The 15,905-nt window shown below is 38.9% G+C and overlaps 2 protein-coding genes across 2 annotated transcripts; both read right to left on the bottom strand.

The window, feature by feature from the left end:
* Positions 1-612: 612 nt before the first annotated feature.
* On the bottom strand, positions 613-12,053 carry LOC110953428 (phosphatidylinositol 5-phosphate 4-kinase type-2 gamma-like). Its single transcript, XM_022197416.2, has 10 exons — positions 11,799-12,053; positions 11,620-11,717; positions 10,708-10,804; positions 9,169-9,315; positions 7,766-7,912; positions 7,380-7,418; positions 5,295-5,408; positions 2,737-2,989; positions 2,499-2,602; positions 613-2,358 (listed from the first exon to the last, which is right to left on the bottom strand). Exons 1-10 carry the CDS (start codon positions 11,946-11,948, stop codon positions 2,278-2,280), a joined length of 1,230 nt encoding a protein of 409 aa, XP_022053108.1. The 5' UTR covers positions 11,949-12,053; the 3' UTR covers positions 613-2,277.
* A 1,081-nt stretch (positions 12,054-13,134) lies between these two features.
* Positions 13,135-15,633, bottom strand: LOC110953429 (insulin-like growth factor-binding protein 6). Its single transcript, XM_022197417.2, has 4 exons — positions 15,024-15,633; positions 14,603-14,631; positions 14,397-14,516; positions 13,135-14,290 (listed from the first exon to the last, which is right to left on the bottom strand). Exons 1-4 carry the CDS (start codon positions 15,331-15,333, stop codon positions 14,186-14,188), a joined length of 564 nt encoding a protein of 187 aa, XP_022053109.1. The 5' UTR covers positions 15,334-15,633; the 3' UTR covers positions 13,135-14,185.
* Between the last annotated feature and the right edge of the window lie 272 nt (positions 15,634-15,905).

Raw genomic sequence — 15,905 nt, 5'->3', positions numbered from 1 at the left:
GTAACAAAGTAGTGGAGAAAAAAAGTAGATAGCTGCATAGAATAGAGAGACTCAAGTAGAAGTACCTTTTATTTGTGCTTAAGTATAGTACTTTGGTAAATATACTTGGTTACTTTCCACCATTGTATCTCCATCTCTGAAGTTGTTTCAGTTTCTTCGATTCACAGTAGACTGACTGATTTTCCTCAGAATTTCTATGTGTTCATGTGGTTTCATCTTCAGGAATATTAAAAATATGAGGTTGGCATCACCTTAAAAAAGCACAAATCATGATACAGCTTTTAGTATGCTACGTACCATGGCATCAGGCCAAACAAAATGTTTCCAGATGCATTAGGTTTATAGCACTCACAGCTTCAAAAGCAAGAAAAACATGCGCAGAAAAGGAAGAAAAACTAAATATTAGCAACAAGGCCGCTTGTGAATGGTTTCCATGAAGACAAGAGAACTGTTTAAAGATACTGAATCATCGCATTTGCAGTGAGTTTTCAATTTGGATCCTTCTGGTGATTTGACTCCCGCTAATAAAAAATGTCACACTCTGCCAACAGCTTCACATCTTTGCAAACCACATCAGTGTCTTTTATAGATCACACCACATGTAACAGGAAATGCAATTTTCCCTTTAATACAGGCAGATTTGCTTCTGACATGAAGCCAGACTTCAGCTCTGGAACATTTATATTAAATACACAACTGGATTCCAACGGACAAGCGAGTGTGAACAAGCCAGACATCAACTTATCAATGAAATGACTTCATGTACAATAATTGGCTGCAATGATTATAATTTTAATCTGAGAATTAAAGAGAAGATTCTCCAAAAAATGAAGCAAATTTGTTGTGATGCCAGTTTTAATCCCTTTTTTATGCGATTTAGGACATATTAGTTAAAATAACTCTGGATTCTCACAAGTTCTGTCTGGTGTTTCTCATTTTCCAGCTCATGTTTGTCCACTCAGCTCTCAGCACGAAGTGAAATCCTCATGACAATCTTAAAAGGAGTCTCAGAAATGTGTGCCAGGAGGACTGGGACAGGAGGAGAGGACTAAATAAGAACAAAAATTAATGCTTCACCGCTGAGGATACATTTTAAAGGAACACATGTGCCGTCAGATTTCTGAATCCCTCAGTTTGCTTCCACTGGTGCTGACTTGTTAGACTCATCTGGGTGTTGGGATTTCTTACTTTACCCAACAGCAGGTAGTTAAATAGTTAATATGACACATAGATCTGAGCTGTAACATTTGACACAAAAGCCCTTTGATCAGCATGCGGCTTAACAATTAGTGTGCCGCGGCGCCTTTCAGATGATGCAACCTTGAAGCTAACACAGTATTGCACTCCAGTGGAGCACAATACAAGCTGAGAGCTGAAGGGAGAAGCGTTGCCCTTCGGTGACGTCTCTTTTTAAACACAAACACAATCAGACTTCTTGCTCTGAAAGCTGCAGTTTCTTTACTGGTAAAGAAAACTAAACAGTTTGAACCAGAATGATCTCTTATAAACCGGATATATTTATTCTTTATAAAAACATTTGCATTACACAGTTATGAAATAATTCCATACTGATTTTTAACATTCAATAGAATATGGGCTGAAAAATGGAAGATAGCAGCACTCAGGCAGTATGTTACTGCTGATGCTCAGGCACATTGTGCAGTTTTTGTTTAATTTGCACTTGACAGCATTTAATATACAATAAGACACATGCTTTTAGCTTCAATCACACATTAATAAGTTGGAAAAGATGTGAATAAAACATTGTTCCTAATAAAAACTTGTAGATTTGCCACATATCTGTTGTCATTGATGGACATACATGAAAATCTACTTAGAAATCTTTCCCTCAATCTGCACTTCTCACTGAATGAAAGCTGTGTATATTTCAGATGAGTATGATGTTTTTGTTATCATCTTCACCTCTGGCCTCTATAAAAAATACATTTCTATCTGCGCTGTTTACTTGCATCACCTTGAACAATTTCTTTCAGAAATCCTGTATCCCTGGCTGCCACCCAAAGTGAAAGCAGCTCTGCCAGAACCTTTAAGTGTCAACAACAGCAACGCATTAACAACAAACCAATCGCCAAGAAGACATTCTTCATTCTGTATGCAAATTCTTCATTCTCAGTAAATGTGCAGTCCATCTTGCAGTGCAGAATAATGTGAAGGGAAGCATTCAGAAACCTTATTGATTTTTTAACAGTGAATTTCCAGTGCTTCATAATGCTGATTTGACATTTAGTGTTAAACAAAAGATGGCGAATCCTTGAACTAGGCAAAGATCTTGGTGATGAACTCTCTGAAACGTTTAGCGTACTGCTCTGGATGAACCGTCGAGATTTCAGCTCCTGCCTGCAAAAAACACACACAAAGAGAAACACAAAATAAGCGAGCCGCAAAAAGGAAAGCAGCTCCTTACACTTTGGAGGATTGAGATGCAAAGAGCACATAATGCCAACCAATCCCTTTTATAAGGAACACTGATCTCTCACCCCGTGTTTGACAGCCTTGGCAGCGTGAGCAGCTTTCTTCTTGGTGTCATACTGCGTGAGCACGTCAATCAGACCCATAAAATATACCTCCCTCTGGGGCGCACCTACAAGGATTTTACAGCATTTGGAGAGCGATATTGATCTCTGTGTGTATGATCTCACCTGTGTGGGATGAGGTTTGGGCGTGTTGCAGCACAGAGCTCCACTAACCTACATTAAATCTTCTGTCTTCACTCACCTACTGCACTCTGGATAGCATACACGTCCACGTAGGGGTCAAACTCTCCAGGACCCAGAGGTTTGAAGGAGTTCATGTAGCCAGCGATGCCTTCAGGGGAGGTGGAGCCCAGAGCAGGGGCCAGGTCACCTTCATCCTCCTCTTCCTCCTCGTGGGACGACACAGTCTCCTCCTCCTCCTCCCTTTCGGCCCGTTCGACATCGTGAATGCCCAGCAGCAGGCTGTAGTCCATGATCCTCATACGAACTAGAAACTGCAGTGATCCGTCATTCCACCTCAATTCACCAAATTTTAAAAGAAGCCCACGCCTGACCATTTCATATTTATCTGATATTTTATTCTGTGACTAATCCTTTGCTGAATGAAAATAGATCCTGATAAAGACATAAAAACAAATATCTGACATATAGATCACGAACATGGACAAAACTGCTTAAGGTGCCACTTTTCATTAAGTTATTTGAAGCACTATGAATTGAAAAACCATGATTTTTGTTTTGCCCCAGTAGCACATACAACTCTTCCACTATTGGAGTAATTTCGCATATCATACCTGCTCAATGCATGTTCAAACATTGGTCAAAAATGCAAAAAATGTAATTTTAATATATTTATTGCTTATAAAATATGCCTCAGATGAATACCACACTCAACGAGCTCCTATTGGTGTCAATCACATGAAAAAATCAGCCTTTTCATGTGAAAGTCATGGGTTTATGGTTGGTGGAATATCAGAGTAGACAGAAATACGTACATTTCTGATCCAATAGGCATCATCAGAGAGCTGATTTGTATTATTCTTTCAAAGCAGGGTTGTACCAAGACTATACACTCAAAATTATTTAACACACATTGCAGATCAGGTTTAGTGGCAAAAATTAAAAATTTTCAGCTGTTTTTGATAAACACCTCGAACAAGAGCAATTTAAATAGCTCAACACAAGCAGTTTAACAGGTGGTTTCTCCAAATTCAAGACCATATTCCACTTTTAATAACTACTGCTGACTCAAAATATTTCAACCCCTTTTTAACAGGCATCTTTAGTAATTGGCTGAGCATCTTTTTGCTGCCATGACCTGCTGCAGGCAACATGCATAGCCAGACAAAGTTCTGACAGTATTCCAGAGGAATTTTATTCTATTCCTCATGGGCAATAACCTCCAGCTTTCTAATATTCTTTAGGCTTGTGTGCTGCAACCACCTTCTTCAATTCCCACCAAAGATCTTCCATGGGATTCAAGTCAGGTGACACTGATGGCCACTCTAGTATCTTCCAGGAGTTTTTGTGAAGCCAAGCCGTGGTGGACTTTATAGTTGGGATCATTGTCCAGTTGAAAAGTCCAATGATGCCCAGGCTTCAGCTTCCTCACAGACAGCATGACATTTTCTCCTAGGATTTGCTGACACTGGAGTGAATCCACATTGCCTTCCAAACGCTGCAGGTTTCCAGTGCCAGAAGATGCAAAGCAGCCCCAGAGCATCACCAAGCCACCAACATGCTTCACTCTAGGCAGGGTGTTCTTTTCAGCGTATGCCTCATTCTTTCTCCTCCAGACATACCGCTGATCCATAGGCTCAAAAAGTTCCAGTTTTTTTAATCGTTCCACAGCACAGAATCCCAGAATGTCTGTGGCTTATTTGTATGGTTTTGAGTGCATTGGAGGGCAACTTCTTGTGCTTGTGGGTTAGTAGTTGTATACTCCTTGGAGTTCGGGCATGGAGACCTTCAGCATTTAGTGTGTGTCTTACTGTAGACACTGAAACCTCAGTACCTGCTGCTACCAAGTCTTCCTGCAGGTCTTTTGAAGTCACTTGCAGGTTTTTGACCACCTGCCTCGGATGGCGGATGTTAATAGCTTCCTCTTTCTGCCACGTCCAGGTAGTGCAGCCACGGTTCCTTCAACTTTGAACTTGCAAACTATATCTCTAACAGTATCTCTAGGAACATTCAATGCCTTTACTGTCTTTCTGTGTCATTTTCCTTGTTTGTACAAGGCAATGAGCTCCTCCCTAAACTTTTGGGACAATTCTCTTGACTTAGACATATTTCTAACATGCAATCAAACGTCACTACGAACAAATCCCAAAGCAGTACAGGTATTTGTGTTCTATGAGACAACTGCTGATTTGCAAATGAGTGCTCTTATGTAGGATTCTATTCAGAGGGTTGAATAATTTTAAGACAGCAGCAGTCATTAAAAGTGGCATTTTGTCTTGAATTTGGAGAAATCACCTATAATACTGTTTTTTTAGGACTCTAACTACATTATTTCTCAAGTTACGGCACTTTAAACATTGCTTCAAAGACTGAAAAGAAGAAAACGGCGCAAAAATGGACATGACTCCACTTTCTTTAAGAATTTTTAACTTGAAAACTCATATTACCTATGACCCCAGATTTTACACATGGTCAACTCAATCGATATTCCCTGTTTTAAAATAAAATTAATCAAACTGAAGATGGTCAGGTGTGGGACGTTCAGTGAATTCAGACACACGCTTGGTCTCCATGAGCCAAGAAAATAATGACAGAAAGAAAGAAGCAACACCTTCTTACCTCAATATCTCTGTTAAGTTTGTCCATTATCTTCTCCTTCTCCTCATCGCTCACATATACTTTTTGCATGTTATTCCTGAAGTCTACATCCTTGTAAGTGGGCAGCTCTTTGACCTGAAAATACAGGGGTGAGATTAGCTCAAATACATTAAGCATGAAAATTGCAAATTACAACATTCATTAGCATTTTTCTCATTAAATCATTTGCAGCCATCCTATTTTCGGTGACATGCAAGCCAAACAATATTGCCCCAATTTTGTTTTTCTTCCAAATCAACAGAGATGAAATATCAAAGGTTCCCACAGCTCTGCAGTTATTCAATCTCCATCCATTCAACAGGATATTTTTTATTCTTTTTATCTAGGTCATCGTCGCTCCAGGCCCAGCAGAGGCCTTCTGATGTTACTTAAACAGCCTGTTGCTAAGTGATTTTTTTCAGTGAAAACATCTCTGAAGATCTAATCTGGAAATCGCATTTGTCGCAACGCACAAACAAAAAACAAAAAACAATTACACACAGGAGAAGTAATTTCACACCGTGCCCTCGGTCAGACATTTCAATAAGTACATTTCTTGGTTTGCAGATGTAGCCTGTCAAGTGCTGGAGGACAGGCTGAATACTAAATACGTCCACGTGTTCAGGCAGACGGTGGTGGTGCAGGTGCAGCCGATTCAAGCTTATTTTGTTCAGTTGAACTTTAAAATCAAATTTACTCACAGTCCTTGATCTCGCTAGAACTCATTCACTTACTGCAGAACTGGAGTCTAAAATTAATGTTTTGCTAGTATGACTCAAGCTACTTATTTTATGCATTCAGAATGTGTTAAAGAAGACACTTTTACTTCTGGAGGAAATTAGTCATCCTGTAAAAAGCAGCTTTATCATTTTTTAGTGACTCTGGAGGAGGATGACACAGTAAATGCAGTGTTTACAACTGGCACCTTACAGAAGGAAGGCTTCCTTTTTATGGTGGTTCAGGGTCGAGAGTTTTTCCTTTTGTTGCCTACACCCACAAGTGAGAAGCATGAGGCTGAAATGCATCAGTATTGATTAATCATTACCTGCATAAATCCAGTCCCCCGACTTTATAAGAGCAAAGACCTAAATTTTCTCAATAGGGACATACTCATTATTGGTCTGGCTGATTACCGTGGTCAATATTTGGCAATTTTATCGATTATTGTACTGATATACACTACCATTCAAAAGTTTGGGGTCACCCAGACAGTTTGTTTTCCATGAAAATTCACACTTTTATTCGTGTGCTAGCATAGTTGTACAAGGGTTTTCTAATCATCAATAAGCCTTTCAACACCATTAGCTAACACAATGTAGCATTAGAACACAGGAGTGATGGTTGCTGGAAATGTTCCTCTGTACCTCTGTGCAGATATTCCATTAAAATCAGCCGCTTCCAGCTAGAATTTACCACATTAACAATGTCTAAACTGTATTTCTGATTAATCTAATGTTATCTTCTTTGAAAAAGAAACTGCTTTTCTTTCAAAAATTAGGACATCTCTAAGTGACCCCAAACTTTTGAATGGTAGTGTATGTATATATATTTTTTTACTGGCCAATTATTGATACATTTCATGCACTGCATCAGATCTGATGCAGCTTTCTGTCTGTCGTCACTCTGTGGTCTCAGAAATGTTTCTCAAGCAGCAAAACTGAAGAAACACAAGCCGCTACCACAAACTAGGAAATTAGTTACCCTCAATGGTTAAAGCTACGCTAACAACTAGTGTTTTTTCTTCTTGTAAGCCAGGTCATGTATATAGTTTAGGTGAGCCAAACTCATTTTCTTCATATTTTTGCCGTTGCTCCTTTAGAATATCTGAACAGATAACAATTAAAAATAACTCAGCTGGTCTTGCAGGATCTTTTTTTCTTAGTAAAATTACACCAAAAACACCATCTATCCTTAATGACTGACTGCCTCTTGAACTCCCCTCGACATCACTAATGCTTTATTGAAAACACATCTGACTGCAGCGCTTCAATAAACTGCCAGTAATCAATACAGAAATAAAGCGTAACCGGAGCCAGTCATGCCACTTTTACCTCAATCTGATCTCACCTTCTCTTTAAAACTGGCCTCTCGAGACACCAGGGAGCCCTGAGGAAAGAAAAGACACTCACTGATGTGTTACTATCGAGCCAAGTTACTATAGAAACACAATAATTCAAGACCTATCACTGTTTTCTTGCTTTTTTAATCAATCATAAGGCCTTGGGAGTCAGGTTCTTCATACATGATACATGAGTGGCCATGAGTCCAACAGTGTGGTTGCTGCTAAGGTGATGTTGACTGAGGTTTTACTTAGATTTGTGAATATTAAAGCACCAGTGAAGTATCTGATGTGATTCTTTCATACTTTCTATATTTGCTTCCTAGGAAGTTGGTGAGAAAACCGTGAAACAATGAAAGTGAATACTTGAAGGATTTACTGCTGCAGTACTTACCTTGAGGTCGTATTTTCTGTGTACATGCAGTCTGTGGCTGAACATGTTCCTCATCACTAACAGGTAGGTGTCCTCGCTCTCCACAGTGACTCTGTACATGGCCAGGAACTGAGGGAGCAGTGTGCTGCCATGGCAGGTGACAATATGCTGGAAAAAAGCATCAGTGAAAAGATGATGGCTTTTGAAAAACAGAGGAAACATCTGTGTGCCCGCATGAGGTGCTGCTCTTAAGCTGAGCCCTGATGTCTTTGGTTTAATGCTTTTTACAAAGATCCTCCACTCGCAGCACTGAACAGATTACCTGAAAGTTGAAATAATTTACAAGAAAATCTTCATTTAAACACATTGACTTCAAATACAAGATCCAAAATGTGTTTCAACCATGTGAACTCCAAACCGTTTGGAGGCTGTTTTTCTTCTGTTGCTGTTATATTTTCCCTCACTGTGGGCTCATTTTTCAACATTAAACCCTGCGCTTCTCTGCAAACAGCACAACTATGACTATCAACAGAGAATTCAAAAATGTCTACCATTGAGAAAGATACAGTTATAATGCTGGAAACCTTTTTGTTTTCCTTTTTTTTTTTTTTTTAAACAAAGTTGATTTTTCAATACATGTACGAAAGTTTCCACAGTTGTTACCAACACTGGAAAAATGACAGCTCTACATACTGAAGCTAATTTACTAATACTATGGTTTTCATTTGTTTTCACACTCGTCTTCTATCTGGTCTGTGAAACATGACCTGCAGTTCAGCCACATTTAGCTTAAAAGTTTACATTTTTTGGGATGTAACTCTTGGTTGCAGCTGAGTCAGTCATTGTTTCTCAGTTCTTCTGAGGAGCACAACATTTTTAGCTCAAGTTCAAATACAACACACTTCAGAATATATACTAAATTATTTATATTTTGCTAATATGTCATGTGAGCTTTTACTCCCTGTCTTAAAACAGTGCAGCTTGTCCTTAAATTTATTTTTCCTATGTGCCTTCCTTATGGATTTCTGTAGAAACAGAAATAGGCACAGCACTATTTTCTCTTGATATTAGGGCTCTTTTATAAACTCCAATTTAAATGTAAAAACTGGAGCCCTGGTCATGTACCATTACTTCTGGAGGGAAAACGAGTCTCTGAGCTTTGATGTTGTAAAACCTTTGCCATGGCAACCAGGATTATTGTAAAAGGGGCACAGTGTCTTTCACTATACAGACGACATGAGGCAAAGTAAGAAAAATGAAAGGAAAGCATATGGGCAATAGAATGCATATATTGTTTAGTTTTCACAGAGCGAAACTATATAAAAGGTGGAAATTAGAAAAACTCATGGAAATATTGGTGGAAGTAATTTTTTTTCTAACTGTGAAAGAACATAAAAACCTTCTGCAGAGGTAAATAAGCCTACCTGATGGTATGCAGAGAGGATATTGTGCATTTCTTCTACTTCCTCACTGGAAATTTCTTTTACAACCAAAGTGCGGTCGTATGATGTCAGCAGCCCAACACATTTCCCCTCCTCGTCTTTGAGTGGTGCGCTCCGGGCCAAAGAGACCTGCAGTGACAGACAGGACAGCATCAAACCTTTTACAATGTTTTCTCTGAAATACTTCACCAACTTTCATATGCAAATACAAATGTGTACACCTCAAAAAGGAAATGTAGAAAAGACAAGACATATTTGTAGCCTCAGCCAGCTTTGTCAGACTGGAAAATAAGCAGTTGCACTAATGCACCCTTTGTTTTAATGCAGTTCTTGCGTTACTTTTGCAGGTCTGCAGTAATGTGACTTTTATCAGCATATGCTCTAAAGTGCCTCCCATAATTGTGTTCTAAGCAAATGTGTCCTGAACAGACTGGAGGATGGCTGTGTGTCACCTGGCTCATGCAAATATTACACAAAGATATGCAAATATAAAAGCTCAGTTCATACAAAGACATGCCTAGTTTCTTTTAAGGGAAACACTGAAAACCTTGTGAGCTCTGTGTTTGTGGGAGTCTCTGTTTCCTCTTGTAACGTGTTTCTTTTGTGAAATAATAGCTTTTGTTAACAGAATTTCTTTGTGCACAAACAAGCAGCAGGTTCACAATAGAGCCTCAGCAATACATACAGGCCGGTCAGTTTTAATGACTGATCCAGTCTGACCACCGGTATATCACTAGGTATGTCACAACTATTACATAATTTACCTTTTGTTTTTAAATCTTTCTGTATAACCATTAGAGCCATTTACATCTCCTGTAAGATAAACAGCTGGATAAAACTGTAACTTTCCATGTCAATTCTATCATCTGTACCAAAAACTGTTTATCTCAAGCGCTTAACTTCTAGTATTTGACTGATTGCGTTTCACTGAGCATTCATTGATAATAATGTAATGGATTTTAACAGCAAACCCAAACACCACAGCACCACTGGTGGCACTTTTTGGGATTGTCTGGTAAAATGAAGAGCCAAATAAATTAGAGGTGGCAATTTGTCAGATTTGTAGACAAAAGCTGGTGATGAACTGCGATAATCTGACTGATCACAATCTAATACAGGCATAAGAAGACAATTAAATAGTTAAGCAATTATTTGTGCGAAAATTAATCATCAACAAAAATTCCATGATCAGGATAGTCTAACATATTGATGTTATCATGCACTTTGTCTGATTTATGCGAATGTGAGAACTTTTTTTTTTTAATAAAACACAATGCAGAAAAAGATGCTATAGGTCATTTTCTGCACATATTTTGTCTGAATGCAGCACATGCAGCAGAGTAGATGATGGTGTGGAGTCAAATGGTGTCCTCACGGTAAGCTGCTAACTAGTCTATGAAATACACTGACATTCAGTATGTATAAAAAATTATCCATATTGACATTGGATTTTTTCACTTAATAATACTGTCTTTAGCCTCAAAAATCTGGTATCAGTCAGCCTCTAGTTCACCATCATACCTGGTAATCTTGGTCCTCGATGCCGAAGCGCTCTCGCAGATTTCTGAACACTTGTGGACAGTAGTCTTTGAATTTGAACTGTCCTGGAAGATTCTCTCTGAGGAACAAGAAAGGTTATATATATATATAAAAAACAAGAATGAACTGATTTACTGAGCAGTAACATTCTTCACAGAGCAGCTGACAGTCTCATGCTGAACCATTATATTATCTGACTGAATTGTTTTCCTGCAATTTAAGAGTTTACACATCAAACGACATAACAACGCTTAAATCTTACCAAAAATTGTACCAAAGCAGTAGCACTTTAGGTTCAAAAAACATATTTTATTGTTCTTCTCATGTCTGTTTATAAGTCTTTACACAACCTAGATTCCTGAATGGATTAAAGGATTACTGAAAGCCACTCAGTTTTCTCGGCTCAGTCCGTATAGAAAATGAATCTCAAGGCAAACCTGGTGTAAAGCTCAGCTTTCATAAACAGTTATCATTTTCTAACTTACTCTGACTGACACTCATCTTCTAGGAGCCCAACCACATGTTTACCGGTACATGAATGGTAGCTTTTTGTGTTTGGGTTTTTTGTCATTTTTTAGAGCTACACAGCCACTGAAACTTCTCACTGGTTTTTAATTATGCTGCATTTTTTTTACTTTAATAGGAAGCATCACTCTTTAAAGCTTGTGCACAATATTGCATGCTTCATTGTTAATATTACTGCTGTAGCTGTGGTGGTGTTAAAGGTATTCTTAGTGGAGAAAAGCCCTGTTGTTCTCTCAGGGGTCTGCAATTTGTGATAAGCGCAGGCAGTGAAATAAATCATAAGAGCCACAGAACTGTGTGTAATTCACAGGAAGCAGGATGAAGGTTCCTACAATGAGGCAGAGAGCAGAGCAGAGCAGAGCACAGTACTTGTTGAAGAGGTGGTTGTTGACTTTGATCTTGGTGCTGGCTTTGAAGTCGTCTGGGAGCAGCATGACAGGTACCGGCACCTGGCTCAGGTCATTAATCTGCGCATGATCAGTGGATAAATAGTTAATGAACATTCTCACAGACATACAATAAAGGCAGTGAACAGCTCACATAGCTACCGAGTGATTGACTCCCCACATCAGCACGCTCAGCACGGGGTCACTGGCTCGGAAAACCTCCACCTTCTGCTGCACAAAGTGCTTCTTCTTGGTTTTTCTTTTGGGCGCCAGAGAGCTCAGAGGGTTGGAGGAGGCGCTGGGAGAAGACATCGCACTTAACTAGGTAACCTGTCAGTGAGCAGGTGAATGTTGTCTGTTTCTGTGTATGTAAAGCAGCAGACTGAGGTCCGCCTGCTGGAGCCTCTGCAGCCTGTCAGCTCTGAGAACCAACTGCTCCACAGAGTCCAGCAGCAGCGAAGCAAGCAGATGCAGCAGCAACAACAAGCAGGATTACAGTCAGCTCGGTTTAACAATAGGCCAAATAATCTGTTTTTAGCTCATGCACGTGTGGATTAGTTATAATTTGACATAACAGAACGCTATTTAGCGATTATAACATCAGTTTGTTATGAGCTTGGAGGCACTGCAGCAATTATAAATTACATTTTTGCAAAACATTAGTGGTGTTTCTGTATTGAATTTATCTTTTTTTAAAAGGTTTTTTTAAGCTATCTTTTTTGCTTGGGCTTTCGAAAATGCAGAAATGTGACCACAGAAAAAAATAAGAAAAAACAGAGAGCATGTAAATGTGCAACAAATGCGTATTTTTTAAGAGTTTTCTGTTCACTGAAATTATCTTGTGGGTCACAAGAGAAGTCAGGGCACCAACCTCAAAGTCAGTGTCTGTAAAACTTTGTACCTTTTAAATGAGACAGACAAAATATTATCTTAGAGCAACAGACAATTATCCAGATTGCTTTTCTACCAAGTTCACATTTCAAATTTGCCAGTACTACAACAACATGGTCGTATAATAAATGACACTTTTGTAAAATTGTACTTTTTCTTTATCTGTTGTTTGAGCCCTATAGAACACAATTTATGTAAGAAATACATATTTTTGCTTTTTTTGTCTATTAATTTAAACGCTTCTAATTCTCTTACATCTTATTTAATAGTCATTTTCGAATTTTTATTTTTTTATACAATTTTTACTTGTGACCCTAAGAATAAAAAAACTATGTAAATGTAAAGTATGTAGTTTTGTAAGCTGCAAATGATAGCTTTGGGACACTGTAGTTAGTGGTAGTTTTGTGTTAACCTAAATCTTTCTTTTAAGTTTTTAAGAAGGTTTTCTCAACCTTCTTTGCTCGAGCAAAATTGACCAATTTCTACTCATGACGTCCAACAAAATAAAACAAAACATTCTGTGTAAGATTTGTGCATTTTTATTTAGAAAAATACACTTTATATTAAAGACTGCTGTAATATATTCTGCTGCAATATGTAGCTGTCTTATTTCTGTGTAAGTTATTATAAACCTCATGGTTCTTTCTGCAGCAGATGGTTTTGTTGCAGCCAAACATAACATTGTCTCCATGATGGTTACTGGAAGCAGCAGTCTGTAACACTGAGACTTTATAACCTTTCATGCAAACCTAATGAACAGATTACAAGCAGGTGGGATACTGGAGTGTGTTGATTTCTTCTCCTTCAAGAATACAGATGGGTTCCTTTCATTGAATTATTGTTTTTTATTAAAACAACCCATACAATCCACAAAAAATAAGTCCCACATGGACACTTTTGTAATACTGTACATCAGCGTCAGTCTTGAAAAGTAATAATGCCCCCAAATTCTTTTAAACCATAAACATTTCAAACTCTCAAAATGCTTTAAAAAAACTAGTGTCTGCTCTTGCTGGTAATCACTAATAGTACCATTAATATTAACATAAATAGAATATAATATTTCAAGTAGCATAAATAGGATTACATGTAGAGATTGTGTACAGCAAATACAGTACAAGTTACAGTGGCTTCAAAATAAAATTAAAAAAAAGAATATGTAAAATATATAAATATTACACAGTGAAAACATTCAAAAGCACATGAGCAAACCTAAACTAAAAAATGATAATGCTTCCAATTCAGACTACTCCAGAAACATGGTTGGCAACACAAGAAAAGGCGAACAATTTGGACATTTACAGCCCAAACTGTTCAAGTGCAGTTTCTACAAATGAAAGCAGAGATATATTGTTGGGCAACAGAAAACAAAGGTTACTACAGACTGACTTAACTGACTTTCTTGCTAAAATGCAGCTGGATAATTTCACATGTTAACATACGTTACATACTATAACTACGTTTTCATACGTTCAGTAGAGGGCGCAAGGAGACAAAGTTTAACCTGTTTGGGAAGCAGCTTCCCAGTGGTGGAGAGCTGCTTTCAGCTGATGGAGAATGGACATATGAGATGCTGAGTTCAGTTCCTTTAGACTCTGTTTGGTGCTCCTTCATCTTCATCCTAACTGGTACTGAAGCTTCAGCCTCCTTCATGCATTTCAACAGCTCAGACTGCCCTTTTGCTTGGTGTTTAAGGAGACCGGCATGCCGTTCTCGTCCACACACCAGCACTTTCCACGCTGCTTACCCCGAGACGACCAACACTGCTCAAACAAGCCACACAAAACAGACAGTGAAGCCCTAAACTGCAGCTGCAAATACATGAAGTTCATACAGTTTCAATAGTTCCCAATAAATCTGCAAACTCACCTGCTTCTTTCTGAAGAACCCACGCTTGTCACAGTTGGGCATGTAGATGTCATGATGTGACTTAAATAAATGGGCATCAAGACCTCTGATGAGGGTAGTTAGTAGCTTACGGCATGGAGCCTGTAGGCAGAGACATAGTTAAATAGATACATGCAGTTTATGCCTGATTGTGCTCTGTCAGTGAAGCGCATGAAGAAGCTCTTTACCTCATTTGGATCCTCAGTAGGAGCTGAGTCTAGGATCAGATAAAGACAAAAAGACATTTAGCTCTGATCACTCATCCCTTTGAGAGTGCTTGTTTAAATTCAACAGCTTTAGATTAATTTCACTGAGAAAGTGCAAAGATAATTTTTATGAGGATCCCGAAAACTCCTCTTAAAAGTAATTTTGTAATATGTTTTGCTTTAGGATAAATAATAACATTTAAACCACTGCTACATTGATGGTTAAAAACTCTTCTTAGAGAGAAAAAAATCTATAGTAACCTTGTCAAAAATGGATAAATAAAATTAAATGTTCAACTTAAGGGTTCAGAAGTCCACAGTATACCCAAAGTCTGACTGATTCTGTTCCATTCATTCACTCACACCATCATCTTCCAGACACAAAACGCTGCATGAACCTTACCCACAGTGGTGACCTGTTCAGTCGGGCTGACGCTGCTGGCGTTGCTGCAGACTCCTCTTCCTTCCAGCAGAGCACGGAGGGGCCTCGGCTCGTCTTCTGTAGGTGCACACCGCAGACCGAAGGCACAGCTCAGAGTGTAGACACCACACGGTTCTCCAACAGCCAGAGTGGTGGCATTTAAATCTACTGTCGGCTGAGTCTGTGAGTGCTTTCCTTTACAGGTGGGACATCCTCTGGTTGGCGTGGTCAGTGGGCCTGACAGAGCCGTCTGCAGGAGGAGCAGCACCAGGATGTTTAAATACAGAAACATCTTAGACAGAAACGTCTCCACTAATAAATGGGTCCAGTCCAGTCTCTTAACACAGGCTTGTTCAGTGTTTTCTATGAAGATTTTCTATTCTAACTCTGTCCTGCACTGTTGCATTTTTTAAAATGTAGCTCCCTCGACAAAATTCTCTCTCTCTCTCTATCCAAAGGTGGGTAAAATTCCCTCAAGCCAAGTCAAATTGATAATGACGCTGACAGACGCCACTGGCAGCAGCTTTTAAAGAGTCTAAACCAGTGAGGAAAGGTATGGGAGGGTACGTGATGGAGAATGTTAGCTTTCCCCCTCATTTCCACACAGCTGCGCACACCCCGTTTGACTTGTCTCTGACTGTCTGACACATACACAGACTCACGCATGCTCATACCATTTGTTGTCTGTCATCCTGCAGGATAGCAATGTTTTCTGCACTGACTTAAATTGTGAGTGATTGCTGTGTTTGCTATTCCACTCCTCTGCCTTTTCCCCACTTCCAGTCATTTACAGAGGTGATGCTTTAATATGACCAACCAATACAGATCGTGCAAAGTAAAAAACAACACAAAACAAACACACTG

This window comes from Acanthochromis polyacanthus, chromosome 5 (genome assembly GCF_021347895.1).
Source record: "Acanthochromis polyacanthus isolate Apoly-LR-REF ecotype Palm Island chromosome 5, KAUST_Apoly_ChrSc, whole genome shotgun sequence".
In the NCBI taxonomy this organism is placed as follows: domain Eukaryota; kingdom Metazoa; phylum Chordata; class Actinopteri; family Pomacentridae; genus Acanthochromis; species Acanthochromis polyacanthus.
Note: the sequence above shows the minus strand (reverse complement) of the source record. Positions and strands in the feature narration are given on the sequence as shown.

Coding starts and splice junctions, on each gene's coding strand:
- LOC110953429 (XM_022197417.2), bottom strand. CDS start 15,333: ATGTTTCTGTATTTAAACATCCTGGTGCTGCTCCTCCTGCAGACGGCT. Junction 14,632..15,023: donor TGAACAGGTCACCACTGTGG/GTAAGGTTCATG, acceptor ATCTGATCCTAG/ACTCAGCTCCTACTGAGGAT. Junction 14,517..14,602: donor CTACTGAGGATCCAAATGAG/GTAAAGAGCTTC, acceptor CTCTGCCTACAG/GCTCCATGCCGTAAGCTACT.
- LOC110953428 (XM_022197416.2), bottom strand. CDS start 11,948: ATGTCTTCTCCCAGCGCCTCCTCCAACCCTCTGAGCTCTCTGGCGCCC. Junction 11,718..11,798: donor TGTGGGGAGTCAATCACTCG/GTAGCTATGTGA, acceptor GATCATGCGCAG/ATTAATGACCTGAGCCAGGT. Junction 7,419..7,765: donor ACAGAAAATACGACCTCAAG/GTAAGTACTGCA, acceptor TTCTTTCCTCAG/GGCTCCCTGGTGTCTCGAGA.